Genomic DNA, 15,045 nt, shown 5'->3' on the forward strand with positions numbered 1-15,045 from the left:
TCTATTAATAGCCCGCGGGGCCGGTGCTGCTGGTTGCTGGGCTAATAACTCAAAAGTTTAAAAAAAGATTTCCAGAGCTTCCTTGCGCTTGCAGGGAGTCTTATTTACTCCTTTTGCAAGTTGTCTGTTGTTCATCCGCGCGCAGAGAACCGCAGTGAAAGAAGTGTGCTCGGCTTGGGTTTGATCATTTTTTATCTGCCTTTCAGATATTGTTCACAGTCAAGGTCCACTTGATGGAAGCCTGTACGCACACGTTCGAAAGAAAGACTCCCTGGAGGGAGTGGTCACCATCAATGGGCTCCCAGTCCACGGAGACCCCCTGACTGCCCCGGAGAACCCGTTGCAACTCCCAAACCACCCCCTTCAACCATCAGAGCATACCCTTCCCGTCATAGGCCACGCCTCTCTCCCCGCCGTCGACCACACTCTGTCTGTGAGCAGCGACTCGGGAAACTCCACCGCCTCCATCAAGACAGACCGCACGGAGGAACACAGTCAGTCGGCGCAGGGGGGCTCCAGCCACGGCAACCCGGCCGTAATCCAGCCGTCCCTTAGCCCTCAGGAGAAGCGAGAACTTGATCAGCTTCTGAGCGGACTCGAGGCGCCTGTTCATCAACGACAAGCGTATTTGTCCACTTCGACCAGTCCGGGAGGCGGTGTCCGCCACCTGGTCCCCGCACAGGTGCACGTCAACGGGGGTCACACCAGGATCGTTGGTGCCACTTCCACAGGAGAGCGTGAGACCGACATTCTTGATGACGAGCTTCCCAATAGCCAAGAGGGCAATAGCGTGGACAGTTTGGGCACACTTTCATCCTTAGAGGGCCAGCCCACACCAGGGGACCTCTACTATCCGTCGCAAGCCGCTGTCAGAAGTCAGAACGACTACCTTGAACGAGGTGTTCTCGGCGATAAGTCGGGTGAGATGCCTGTGCACGGAATGCAAACGCCCGCTGCACTGCAGGAGCGCAGTGCCTCGGTGTCACCGTCAGGGGGATATAGCAACTTCCAGAATGGAAGTGGGATGTATCGCTCGCAGTCCTTTGGTCACCCGCCTACGAGCAGTCCCGAGCCCAACCCTAAACTCATGCCCAGGGCCCCCGAGAGGAGCACCAGTAGCCGGGAGGCTGTTCAAAGGGGGCTCAGTGCGTGGCACCAGTACAGCCTCCCGGATGATCCTTTTGGCCCCCCGCTGCAGTCGTCCCACAGCTTGCCACATTTTCCCTCCTCGGCTTCTCAAAGGGACATTGAGCAGTCCATCGAAGCGCTCAACATGCTAATGCTCGACCTGGACCCCGTCAACTCCCACGTGTCCAAGTCGCACAGCGCTCCCGCTGGAGAGAATAGCTTCAATTCGTCGCCTGTGCCCTTCTCCCAGACACTCACAAGGCCATCGTACCAAGCCGACTCGGCCATCCATGGCTACAGCTCCTCCGGATCATTCAACGATACTTGCCATCAGCCGCCACACGCGGCCGGGCGGACTTGTCCGAACCAGAGCCCGCTTTTGGAGTCTCCGGTACACTCCCCTCAAAGGCCCAGCCCCACTCTGCAACACCAAAACACGATGCCGACACGCACGCCCGACCCCTACGTGCACACGCGCCAAACACCGCACCAGTTGCCCTCCGATCCCGCCGCAAACGTCCATCCGCCGTCGAAGCCCGTGAACTCGTACACGGCCGGCACCGTGTCCCACTCTCCGGACCTGCAGGGCTCATCTCCCTATCCGGGCTGCAGCGAGTCCTCCTCTCCACTTCCTGCTCTCACCCCTCAACCTAAGGACACCTCCTCCTCCTCTCTGGCCCGAGAGCAGGATGCCGAGGAGGGGGCGTTGAACCTCGAGGGCCTGGTAGCTCACCGCATTGCTGGTAAGGCTGGGCTGTGCCAAACTGTAACCTAAGCGCATAGTTGATTTGTCTTGAGTCAAGGCTCAATGTATTAAATGCCTCACTGGAGTCAGAGTTTAATCTGTAAAATTTCAACTCAAGCTCCCCACCTGGGCTAACGGGCAGCACATGGTGGAGCAGATTATAGCAGTTCCTGTTACACATTCAACAGAGGAATGAGACATGCGCGTATAATTAGCTCTGCAGCTCAAATGAAAATAAAAGTCAAGCCTGAGAGTGCAAGGTAATCGTAAGCAGGGAGCTTTTGAGCTGCCGGCAAACTCTGTGGAAGCTCAACGCTGCCCCCCGGTGGAATTAAGTTGCATACGCAGTACCTTCTTTTTGTGCGCTTTTAACACGCTGCTACATTAGTTGCGTTGAATATTGTTTCACATGCAGATCATTTCAGTTGAACCTTTTCTTTTCAGTCAGTTGCTTTTTTCTTTCTTTGTTTTTATCCTCTGTTTCTGTTCAATCCCACGCCGATCGGACAACCCCTTCCCACCATTGCTTCTTCCTCTGCACGTCTTCTCACCTTCTTCCTCCTCTACCTTCCTCCTGTCCACTATCCACCACCCTGACCTCCCGCCCCGGCATCAGAGTACAACGCTCGTATCCGGGGCATCAGTGAAAGCATAACACCGCAACAATCTGACCGCCATCGTTCCTATTCCTTCTCTGGTTTGTCCACCGCCACTCACTTTTCGTTGCTTCCTTTTCTTTTTTTTTTTTTTTTTCCTTACACCACATCGTTTGTAGAACATTTCTGACATTGCCTCCAAATTGTTTTTACAAGGAGCAGTTTTGGTTGCCCACATGAGTCAATGGTATGTGCGGGGGTTTCAGGGGTGCGCTCCAGGGGAATGACCCCGGAGGTAAGCCAGGAGACGGGCCGGCGTCGGACCACCAGCGAGGGTCACTACCACAGCGGCCATGACGACAGGCCGGATGGCCGTTCAACAGATTTCAGCAACAGTCTGCCCCACAACGCAGGAGGGAGACCCAGAGAGGTACATTTATCAATTTCATCATCCCTTTAGCACCCCGGAGCTTGGCAGAAAAAAAATATGAGTAAAGATGGTTCCATTTTTTTTCCCGGCTTATTCTAAAACGATAAAGCGTCTTTTGAGTTCTTTTGAAAAGTGCTCTGCAAATTAAATGTATCATTGTTATTTTTTATCATTGATCTTATTATTGCAATTATTAACACGTTCAGTGCCAGACATTTTCAAACCCTCTTTTTTTGAAAAAAATATAAATAATTTCCTGGGATTGAATGGCTGGACTGTGAAAAAGACAAATGATTATGGCAATGGCAATGAATGAATGAATGAATATGTAGTTGCTTTTTCTTCTGATTGCGTTTGCTTGACTCCTTTCTGGCAGGGTACCGTGCAGAGTTACCGGGGAGCATTTGAGGACAACGATATCGATAGGTTTGCCGACAACAGTCCTGCTTTGGGAGGCTGTGGTGAGAATTTCCATCAAACTTCAGAGTACATTTATTGTTCTCAGTCTTTGTGCAGGAAAAGACAAGCAGCAAAGAGCATGTCGTTATTAGTATTGAAGGACATTTATTAGAAGTCACAATACGACAAATGACACAATTCAAACATGAGGATACATAATGACAGGAAATAGCAGTAAAACAGCCCCGGAGTAGATAAACAACCATTGGGCTTGTAGATACCACACCCCATAAGTGAAACCTTTTTAAAAACGAAATGAAATAATAAATGAAGTAATAAGCTACTTAATCAGCAATTTTAGAAGCAAACAAAATATAGCCTCTGCGCACAGTCGTGAGCCTCCCACACCGATTCATGCCAAGAATCCGTTTTTCCCAAACTAGCCCCATCGAGCGTTTTATTGGTTCCCACAATGCCACTGGCGTCTATATCATCACTTGGCATCCATCCCTTCACCTTTAAGGTGCCACACTTGTCTCTTGCTGCTGGACACGGAGGCCTCTCGTGACCAATCCAGGCCTCGTATGTCAAGTGCTCCTTGTCCATCCAGAGCCAGCCCACTGGGAAGAAACGCAGACCCAGCCAGACATGCTCAGTAGAGAGGTTCTTCTCCAGCTCTCTCTGGATCAACAGCATATCTGTCTGCGATGTCGCGCTGGCCAAGTCGCTATGTCTCTGCCTGCAGTGCTCCAAAGCCTCCTCCCAGCTCGCTCTCTCCCTCACGACAACGGCATCGAAGCAAAAAAAGCTTCTGCGATGCAGTGGGTTTGCATCATGAATCTTATCGTTGATCATCATGCCGGCGTATTCATTTGTCCAATCATCTGGCTGCCCCGCGCCCCAGAGAATGGCAGATGCCGCGCCACCCCCTGACCACATCCATTTGTCTCTGTCCGTGTCACTCCTCACCAATCCGGTCCAGAAACTATCCACGTCGCCACTGATTTCACGGAGTTTCCTGACTTCCTCCTCGTTAACAACAGGAGCCAGATCTGTGTGAAACTCACGGCAGTAACTCTGAGCGCCGTTCCATGTCATTCTCTCCGTCACATAGACGTACTTTCCCAAAGTGGTAGACAAGGCCTGCAGGAGCAGGAGGTAGGCAAATGCTTGCACCATCGCAGTCATCTTGTCAGTCCTACATGGCACTCTTGAGACGGGCTTGAAAGATGCTGTACAGTTTTGTTTGCCCTCACAGGATTTGCCTAGGCCTGCCCTTATGTAAAAGGATGAGCGCACCACCTCGCAACAAATAACACACAGCAGCTGTGTGCAAATATATGTAGGAAGCACCTCCAAGGCACACTGGAGTAAAAGGCTGTTTCTTGACAGAAAATAACATTGATAAAACTCATCTTGTTCCTACACTTTCCGTTTCTATTACATCCTTTTTTTAAATGATAATTTTCTTTACAAGAAGATGTTCTATGCAAGCCCACTTGTTGAAACGTGGTCCCATTACATTAATATTGCGTTTGCGGAATATGAGTTAATCAGCAAAATGCACTCGTTTTTAGCCATTTCTGGGGGCGGCCATTTTGTCTTCTGTCGGCTGAAAATGACATCACAACTGCTCACAATGACGTCACGTCTCAGATTCAGAAAACAGGTCAGCCATGATTGGTCGTTGTGAGCAGTTGCGATGTCATTTTCAGCCGACAGAAGACAAAATGGCCGCCCCCAGAAATGGCTAAAAACGAGTGGATTAACACTTATTCCACAAACGCAATATTTATCAGAACGCCTTGTCTCAACTAGTGGGCTTACATAGAACATATTCTTGAAAAAAAATGTTTGTGTTGACCCCCACTTTAAGAAGTAATATGCACCCATTTTTGTCCATCTCAGGGGGCGGCCATTTTGTCACTTTCTGTCGGCTGAAAATGACATCACAGTTGCTCAGAGCTCAGGTCACAACCAATCATGGCTCAGATTCAGAAAACAGGTGAGCCGTGATTGGTCGTTACAGCAATACAACCCAAACTTCTACGTCCATGGTTTGTAACGTTATCCTCGTTCACCATTGTGGTTGTTTTTGTTGTCATCTGCTGCTGGAGACAGCAGGTGCTTCCATCTTGAAAGTCAGTTACTTTTGGATTCCGTGCCTCAGGCAGGGCTATTATTTGTGCTGCAGTCTTCAGGCAAAGATATTTATTTCCCCAGTCCCAATAACAAAGATGGTTAGGGGAAATACATTGGCGTAAAAGTAGCCAAGTTATTTCAATTAGGAAATATAGTGCAACAAAAGTAAAAATCGTCTGAAATGAAGTAAAGTACTGATACATGAAAATGTGACTCAAATATTACTCAAGTGCAGTAATGAAGTATTTGTCCTGTGACATGACAAGACGGGCAAATGGTGACCAGCAAGTATTGGCCGTCATTGACTTGTAATGATCGATTCTTTCCTCTTTGTGTCTGTCTGTGTGCAGCTGGTTCCCCTCCAGGCTGGATGTCAGCAGCGGGAATGAAGCCTAATCAAAAATTTGCCTCAGGTCAGTAAAGTCGGACTTTGTAAACAAGTGCATTTTCCAGTCATTCTGCATCTCTGCTGCCCTCTGTTGTTTCAAACAGTCACTGCGCCTCCCTGGCTCACAGGCTTTTCTTATTCCTTGCTTTTGTGTGTCTTCCCCCCTCTTCAAAACTGGTTCCTTCTCTTCTTTCCCCCCTGATCAGACCCTGCTTGCCATCATGGAGAACAAGGTAACACAGTGTAACATGCTGGATCAAAGATTTTGTTGTTGCTTTTTTTTCCCGTCCCAGCTTTCATTCTTAAAATGTGTTTTTAATCCGTGCAAGTCTACTAACAATTGTTGTTGTTTGTTTTGTTTTTTACATGAGTCAACGTATTTTTCGTCCAATGCAGATAATCGTGGTTTTGTGGAGTTTAGAGCACAGCAGTTCAACAGCCCTCTCACCTCCAGCGATCCCTTACACAGCCCCGAAGGGTGCGTACATGTGTACGACTGACACGTTAAGGTCATATGCTAAGAAAGTAGCTTGAAAGCTCGTGTGTATGTGCACACATTCCCAACGTACCTCAGCTAATATTCAGAAACAAACGGTGAAAGAAACTCATAAAGTCTCATCGGACCCAATGTATGCGCTGAACTCGAAGTGTGAACTATTATTAACCCTTTCATGCAAAGTGGTCACTACAGTGGACAGCCATTTAAACGTTCAAAAAAATATACATTTATATTTCAAATAATAACATTAAATCATAATTCATTCATGTAAGGGTTAAAAATATGTTTTTTAATTTTGATGAATTAATATAGGCGAAAGCAACTTTTAAATAGCTGTCCACTGTAGTAACCACTATGCATGAAAGGGTTCAAATGTGGCCAAGGATGCACCAGGTAGGTACCACAATGCAAAGAGATTTCAAAACTCATTCATTTCTCAGTCAATGAATCTAATCAATACAAACAACCAATTGTTGCTCCAAGACACATTTCTATTTAGTAAGTTAGATAAAAAGAGAAACCTGATACGGTGAACCTTAAATGCAGCTGGATGAATAATCTTGTTGTTGTTGTATCTCTTTCTCCAAAGGAGATATGGCTCTTCCCACCACAGCCCAGCACCATTTTATCCTCACACACACACCTCCCCTGATGGCTCCCAGGTCAACATCATGGGCGTCCACACTGTCCCTGGTAGCCCCAACACCCTCCACCGCACAGTGGCCACCAACACCCCCCCAAGCCCTGCCCTCCAAAGGCGCCTGGGCCAAGCCAGTCCTTCGCCGGTCCGACGCACCCCCCCGGCAGGTGGCAGCAGGGACGGCATCCCCTCCAGCCCCTTGATTGGCCGAAACCCCAAAACAAGCGGTGCAAGCGTGCCACCCGCCAGCCCCCTGATGGGGCGGCGGGCTGCAGCGGGCGGCCACGGTACCCCCGATGAGTTGGGGGCCACGTCTCGTCAGGCTCAGCCGCCTTCCACGCCCGCCTTCCCCGTCTCCCCCCAGCTGCCAGCGAAGAGGCACGCGAGCAGCGGCGACACGGAGAGGACGGACAGCAAGAACCTAGCAGCCGAGGCCGGAGGCTCAAATTTGACCGGGACTTACCCAGACACCTCCAAGTCCATCTATGGTGAGACACAAGAAGACGAGCCGTGAGTGTGCAAGGGTTTTGTTTCCTTGCCCTTCCTCCAAATTCATCATTTCATTCCGTCATCAACAGATGGTTATCCGGACATCAAGATGAACGTTAAGTTTGTCCAAGACACGTCCAAGTTCTGGTACAAGCCCGACATCTCCCGAGAACAAGGTGGCTCCGCGCGGTGACTCCCGTCAGCGTCATGTCATGTCACCACCCTGACTCTCATTTTCCCTTTCAGCCATTAACGTGCTGAAGGACAGGGAGCCCGGCGCCTTCGTCATCAGGGACAGCCACTCCTTCCGTGGGGCTTACGGCCTTGCCTTGAAGGTGGCCTGCCCGCCGCCAACAGTACAACAAAGCAAAAAAGGTACGATCTGGATACCGTGGAACGGGGGTGGCCGAGCCCGGTCCCCGGGGGGCCCGCTGTCCTGCGTCTTTTCGATGTCTCCCTCCTCCAACACGCCTGATTCACATGTTCAGGATTGTTATCAGGCTTCTTCAGAGCTTGCTGAAGGAACGGAGGCTGGACATGCCTGCTGTGCAGTCAGCAGTTTTTCACGTCACCAGCCGTCACTTGGTTATTTCATTTGATTGATTTGTCTTGCTATCGCCAAAATTGGAATCGCAAGCGAGTTTTGCTTACGCCGCTGCACGCACTTTCAAATGAGCTTGACATGCAGCCAAAAGCATATTGCTAGCTATGACGTCCACTAGCCCGAGGCTGGGGTGCGCTGTATTGCTTTACAGAGTAGCTAGTGACTAGAGCACAAGTGAGTACGTTTTCCTGACGCCAATATTATATGCTCTATGTGGAAGCTTGTAAACATTTGTACTGTCCTGAAAAAAAATCACAATGCAAATACATGTCATTCTTGTACTAGAAATCATTTCCTGATGCTCTCACATGGCACACTGGTATACCACGGCATAGCTGTTGCGCTGTACAATATACAGTACCGGTATATGCAGTGTACATAGCAGCGCCTTAACATGCTGTCTTACCATGGATCTAGTTGCCGATCTGACCAATGAGCTGGTGAGACATTTCCTGATTGAAACAAGCCCCAAAGGTGTCCGCCTGAAGGGCTGTCCCAATGAGCCTTACTTTGGTGAGTGCTTTTTTACAAGTACTATCTCGCCACGGGCCCGACTCACACACAATTTCACCGCAGGTTGTCTCTCCGCTCTGGTTTACCAACACTCCATGACTCCTTTGGCGCTGCCTTGTAAGCTCATGATCCCCACCAAAGGTAAAATGGCAGGCGGCCACAAGTAATATTGCGCATAAAGTTGCGCGCGATGCTTCACACGTGCTTGCCTTGCACAGACCCAAACGAGGAGGCGCTGGAGCTGGCCACATCCACCGACCCAGTTGTGGAGCTTTTGAAACAAGGAACAGGTAACCACCTCCTTTCTGTTATATGTAGAATTAGGGACGACGGTGCGCTCTATGGTCGTCCACTTTGCCTCACAGTGTCACCTCTACTTTACAGTTCAGAAGGTTCCGGAGGAGTCTCACGGTAAATACTGGACCGCTGCTATCGCACACATACGCCGATGCTTCCATTTTTGGTTGTAGCGCATGCGCCGTTGTCCTGCATCAGATAAGTGACGGTGACTTGTGCTTTTTGGCTCGCAGGCTCCAACGTGCTCTACATTAACTCGGTGGACATGGAGTCCTTGACTGGCCCTCAAGCCATTGCCAAGGCCATCAGTCAGACGCTGGCGGCCAATCCTCTGCCTACCGCCACCGTCGTCCACTGCAAAGTGTCCCCGCAGGGCATCATGCTCACAGACAGTCACAGGAAGTCAGTGCATAAAGTCATTACTTCCAGAATAAGAGCAGGCCTTTTCATTATGTTAATAAACAATAGGAGCAAGCGTACCTCCGGGTGGCAAAATGCAACTGACTACGGATACCGTGAACCGAAAACGATGACCAAATGTGTTCGGGTTGGTGTTGTGCCGCCACGGAAAGTTTGGATAATTTCAATTTTCTGAGAAAAAATCTTCATGAATTGAGTGGATAAATCAAATGGATGTTGTAAATAGCTGGACAGACAATTTGAAAGACTGGCTAAGATTTGGAAGCAAATCTCCATCATTGGATTTGTGAAAAACATTTGATGTCTACCTGACATGTTGTGTCCAATTGTCTGACTAATTTAGCAAAACATAACGGCTGGCCTGATCGCCAATAATCCGAGCAACAGAAAAGTCTTTGAATTAAAAAGCCCCTCGATGATCATGTTAACTGTTTCTGAATTTCCACCGTGTCAACTTTTTAATCAACTTACCTCCTGAAATGAAATCACTCTGACGTGTTCAAATAACGTGGGAGGGTTTGTTTATTTGTGGTGCCATCAGAGCCATGTGAGCACATGTGATGGAATGGTGAAAAGGTGTACTCACACTATACTGTATTATATCGCACACATATAAGTAAGTACCTCTAATTTAACTGTCATGTTTTCTGCAGGATCTTCTTCAGGCGGCATTATCCTCTAAACACCATAACCTACTGTGACACCGACCCCCAGGACAGACGGTATGACTTAATATCAACATGACTAAACTTTACGTGCCACCAAAACAGTCAAATGCTCACATTTTACTCATGCATGTGTATTATTATTATTATTATTAAAATGGCTGAATCCGTAGATTGAGATTCAGACAATTTTATTTTTCCCCGTGGGGCGATTAGGCTACTTTTCAACAAATAGTTAGCAGACTGTATTATTTGCTTGTGAAAAAGAGAAACGAAATATGCTGAAGAACAGGAAAACGTCCTGTTTCGGAGTTGCTGCTACTTCCTGATGCAGTTGACACATGGACCTTGGCCCTTGCATGCCTCACTCTTGTGTCAGTAGAACGGTAAAAGTGACCGAAAAAAACTTTACAATGACAAAATACATTGCGGTAATCGTCTCCTGATAATCGTCAAAAACAATATGCGGTATGTAATGATCATGAAAACAAATCCATCTCGAATAAATGCTAAACAACTGGAATGTGAAGGTCAATAATAATTTCCGTTGATATTTTGGGGGAAATGTGAGTATTAGCCAGTACAGTGCGACGTGTAATCAATTGTAATCAAGCAAGGCTAATTTGCTAACGCACCATTTCCCTCTTAAATACAGGGTCACCAAAAGAACACTTTCAAAGTGATGTATAGCATTTTACTTTGGACGGATGGAAAACGTTGCAAATGCATTTGACTTGGGAATATGAGCCGAACACTAATGAAATCATTTATTTGCACAGGTGGGGCCAAGAGAGCGGTTGTTCACTTAGGTAAGTACTTTCATCAGTTTGTGTCCTTTTTGTGCGCATGCACAACAAAGCCTATACGCGCATCTGTTTTCTTTCAGGCTTTTTGGCTTTGTGGCGAGGAAACAAGGAAGCACAACAGACAATGTCAGCCACCTGTTTGCCGAGCTGGACCCGGACCAGCCGGCCTCCGCCGTCGTCAGCTTTGTCTCCAAAATGATGAGGCGGTGAAACACACGCCCGGATGGCGGCTATTTGAAAGTCCATCTTTCTGGTGTCTTTTTGTCTCTGGGATTTGACGATCTCCTCTTATTTTTGTGTCCAATTCATTTCCATCTCTTTTCTGCCTTTCTGGTTTGCGTCTTTTTGCAAGAGGCATTGTGGACTTGTGAGAGGATGTGCCAATGTGGGCCTGCAAATGTGACAAACACGGAGGCCGCCGGACTGAAATGCGGACACGAGAGCGGAACGAACCGGCAAGTTCAGTTGGAGGACATGTGAGACTCGGATGTTTCAGGGTGTTTTCTTGTTTTCCTTGATTGATTTACCAAAGGTAGACGCAATACAAGTGCAAGAATGACGTAGCGATTAAGCCATTCTTATTATTTCCTTTTTGAAAAAAATACCAATACCAGTACCAATAGACACACACAAAAAAAAGAAAGGAAATACTTTCTTCTTGACGTCTTCAGGAAAAAAAAAAAAAAAAAAAAAAAGTTGGCCTTGATGGCTTTTGACAAAACATTGTCTGAAGACCTTATGCATGTTAGCTTGACCTTTAAGCTCGGTTCTCCTACCTTCCACCAGTCCTTGTGGAGCGCTTAGCGTGAACTTTTCTGGTTCTGCTGTGTGTTAGAAAGGGCTCTGCAGTGAAACGGCGACTGATCGAAACTGCACATTGCAGACCAGACTCCACCCCCCGCCCCCCCCGCCCCCAAAAAAAGAGAAAAAGCGGCACGCACGCTGCACATCTGTGCATTTTCATCACCCCCGTCCCCTTTTCTTGCAAGATGCTTTACTGCAAGCAACTGGTGACTTTGACAGTTTGTCCACAGGGTAGAGACCCCCTCGCACCCCCCACCCGCCACCCTCCAGTCAACGCTTGTCACGGAATGACACTGGAAAGCACCTCCAGGAAGCTGAGCCTGGACCTATGCACTGTTGTTTCTGCATGCTGTTTCTCCTTCGTAGCGGCGTTCACTGAAGACGTTCTACGCTGTGTGCCCTCGTAGACACTGAGGCCATTTGACTTGTCAAAGAGCGCATGAAGTAGATCTTTTTTTTTTTTTTTTAATGCTCTTCAGAGTCCTCAACAAGATGTAGACAACCCACTTTTGAAGTAGTCAAATGATGGTGTTAAGCTGTTTTTATTTTAATTGTTGGTCTGACAGACTTACCTTTGAGTGTACCCGGGGCGGGTCTGCCTCCGTTTGTTTCCACTGTGTTGTCACAAAAGACGTTTAGATATTTTTAGCAGAGAAAAAAAAAAAAAACCACACAACATGAGTATTCACACTGTGCATAGTTGCACACACGCAAGCATCTACAACAAGAGGATAGCTATATGTACATAGATGAACTACTTTGAAAGGTGACTTAGCGAAAAGTATTTATTTTTGTTGCTTTGGTCCCTCATGAGTACTCATTATGCATATATTGTACAGTCTAGATAAAGAAATGGGTTCAGAAAAAAAAATCTACTTATTTTGGCTAATGATTTCAAAGTCTGGGGATTTTGAAATGTTTGAATATATGGTGTACATTATTTTGTACATGTATCTGTTTTGGCTCGTCTCGTTGGTCATCTTGGTAAAAGCGGTGAAGCAGACTTGCACGGACGGAAGAGTGTGTGAACATGAACGCGAGTTTGTTGGCAGGAAACATTTAGAACAGGTTGTAGTTGATAGAAAAATTGCAGATTTAAAAAAAGAAAAAAACATATAAAGGGAAAAAAGGCCAAGCTCAAATGCAATACAAAAACAGTGTGTGCCCATGACCGTTATGATTTTTTTGCCAAAGAGTCACACGAGCCGCTTTTTGTCTTGCTTCCATTTTACATGCCAAACTGTTACACAGGGAGGTTTACATTTATGCACTGAGACATTATTGACGTCTTCTTTCAAACGTATGCCCAGAGGGGAAAAATATGCCTGCTGCGTACATGAAGCACTTAACTTGACAGAGCAGCAGAGAAGCGACGGGAATTCCGCATGAAGGCTTCATCATCAGACCTCCCGGACGCCAATGGTTTATTTATCTTTTTCTTTTTTTTTCTTCTTCTTCTTTTCCCTGACAGACATCTTGTTCCATTGTGTTAAGTGGAAGCAGAGCCGCGCAGCTTGCTTCTGTCCAAAAAAATAACAACATTTTTTTATAAAAGACCTAGAAAGTGTCCATAAAGTCGTTTCAACTGTATTAATGTGAAAAAAAATGACACTCGGATTGTGTTTGTGCTTACCATCTTCAATTTGTCATGATGGCTTACCTAAGGAGAAGAAAAAAAACATTAAAGCAATACAAGTCTGTTACGTGCAAGTGTATGACTGCATATGAATGTGTATCATTGTTTTTGGCCCTGAATGTCTGTGACAGGTGTGCAGCATCGCCCCTTTAGCTTGCCCTAAATGAATTACTGTGCAGTACTGGAAAAGGTTTCAGCTGATCTGGTGCGATTTACTGTACACATGAACATACCTGTCAACCTCAGCCAATTGCCCCCCTTATTAATGAGTGCAAATCCCCTTATTTAGCAATAAAAAAAAACTCACAAACACAACGCGTGCGGCACCTATTTACTCACAGCAAGACAGACTATATAGAATAAGAACAAAGATAATTTGTGTAAACAAGTTTATTTTATTTACCAAATAACGTTGTCGTATGCTACCAGTGACCGAGGCGATCCGGATTAGAGCGGAAATGGGCAAAACCAGATCGGTCCAACAAAAAAAAAACGATTAAATAAAAAAATTCCCGTACAAAAATTGGTATACCGCGTACACAATTTGAAATGATCAAAAACGTTTAAAATACGGGGAAAACGTATAAATTGACAGGTATGCAGGAAATTCAAGTTCTCACTGTCAACCTTACATATTACATACTTTTCAGGTCAAACGTAATCCTCAAAGCAGAAAAACATTGCCGAAATACATTGGTGCCTTCAGCTGCGACTTTAATTCGTTCCATGACCACACTCGAAATGTCTCAAATTATATTGCAACGAATGGAAATCTGTTCCAGCCTTCTCCCCAAAATACAAAAGAGAAAAACTGTTGCAATGTGTATTTTAATGAAAAAAAGCTAGTACTCCATAATATTGTACTTAATGAGAACATATGTTTTTCTGTATTACATCAATTAAACGCTGCTCCCTCTGGTGCGCCCTCCTTGGCCATACGGGAGGCAGTGGAAGACATCTATACTGTTGATTTAGGCATGATGAATCCCACTGGAGTTCTTGTCAGGATACACCCAGCTGCAATATGATTAGCTGCTATGACAGCTGGGCGTGTCCTGCCACGCACTCAACTGATTCAAAACACCTTCGCTCCTCTCAGCTCACCAGTACAGCGCAAAATAAATAAATAATTTTTTTAAAAAACTCACCAGTACGGCACTAATATTAGCCATTAGCTTACCTACACAGAAGATAAAGGATATATTAATGTGAGTACTGTTATACGTATTGTCACTGTTCATGTTGTACGGCTGCATCCTTTGTTTTCAATCGTTGATTAAACGGTTAAAGCATTGTGACATAAATGCTAGTTAGCGTTAGCATTAAGCTAGCGGAATTGTTGGCTAAACTATGGTTGTTTTAGATAAGCAAGGTGGATTTTTTTTTTTTTTTTTTGACAGTAAATTTGGGAGTGGCATTAAACAGCTTGACGCTTGTCCAATGTCTACTCAAATGGATTTTTGATCAGCAGTGTGTTAAACCAAGGGAAGTGGTGTGCATCTTGAAACTGTCCTACAGTGGCAAGTCAAGAGGGATCTTTTAAAAATCCGACGTTGGTCTTGGGCAGGTCATGAGGGAATCGGAAAACTGAAAGAGTATCATCATCATCATCATCATAATGATCATACAAAAATAGGACATCATACTGTTTGGTATTTTTATCCAAAATTGAGTGGGGAGAAACATTTATGAAATACGCTTTCACTTTTCTCTGAAAACCTGATTAAGGATTAATCATCCATTTATTAATGTCAAACAGGCTAAGAATGAATTTCAAAAAGACCTGTTGTTCATAGTTTACTGTCGACAATTATGAGTCGACCGTAATAATATAATTGATAATT

The 15,045-nt window shown here is 46.1% G+C and overlaps 2 protein-coding genes across 10 annotated transcripts in view; one reads left to right on the plus strand and one right to left on the minus strand.

The window, feature by feature from the left end:
* The window catches only part of tns1a (tensin 1a), a 63,689-nt gene extending 50,421 nt beyond the window's left edge, over positions 1–13,268 (plus strand). For 7 of the 9 annotated variants that reach the window (XM_086039951.1, XM_086040006.1, XM_086039969.1 and 4 more), the window contains 17 exons: positions 207–1,871; positions 2,736–2,899; positions 3,276–3,360; positions 5,791–5,853; positions 6,035–6,061; positions 6,225–6,306; positions 6,917–7,455; positions 7,546–7,632; positions 7,703–7,831; positions 8,478–8,573; positions 8,637–8,714; positions 8,792–8,863; positions 8,958–8,984; positions 9,104–9,272; positions 9,944–10,012; positions 10,735–10,764; positions 10,842–13,268. In XM_086039951.1, coding sequence (XP_085896077.1) covers positions 207–1,871; positions 2,736–2,899; positions 3,276–3,360; positions 5,791–5,853; positions 6,035–6,061; positions 6,225–6,306; positions 6,917–7,455; positions 7,546–7,632; positions 7,703–7,831; positions 8,478–8,573; positions 8,637–8,714; positions 8,792–8,863; positions 8,958–8,984; positions 9,104–9,272; positions 9,944–10,012; positions 10,735–10,764; positions 10,842–10,971 — 3,512 coding nt within the window. In that variant the 3' untranslated portion in view covers positions 10,972–13,268. Of the gene's footprint in view, positions 1–206; positions 1,872–2,489; positions 2,571–2,735; positions 2,900–3,275; positions 3,361–5,790; positions 5,854–6,034; positions 6,062–6,224; positions 6,307–6,916; positions 7,456–7,545; positions 7,633–7,702; positions 7,832–8,477; positions 8,574–8,636; positions 8,715–8,791; positions 8,864–8,957; positions 8,985–9,103; positions 9,273–9,943; positions 10,013–10,734; positions 10,765–10,841 lie in introns of all 9 variants that reach the window. The other 2 variants (XM_086040022.1, XM_086039996.1) reach the window with 2 other exon arrangements.
* LOC147154046 (secretory phospholipase A2 receptor-like) lies at positions 3,656–4,486 on the minus strand. The gene has a single exon (XM_086040214.1). The coding sequence runs from the start codon at positions 4,484–4,486 to the stop codon at positions 3,656–3,658; it is 831 nt and encodes a 276-aa protein (XP_085896340.1).
* Positions 13,269–15,045: the final 1,777 nt, after the last annotated feature.

The sequence above is a fragment of the Filicampus tigris genome, chromosome 1, assembly GCF_054856515.1.
Source record: "Filicampus tigris isolate MCC_2025a chromosome 1, RoL_Ftig_1.0, whole genome shotgun sequence".
In the NCBI taxonomy this organism is placed as follows: Eukaryota; Metazoa; Chordata; class Actinopteri; order Syngnathiformes; family Syngnathidae; genus Filicampus; species Filicampus tigris.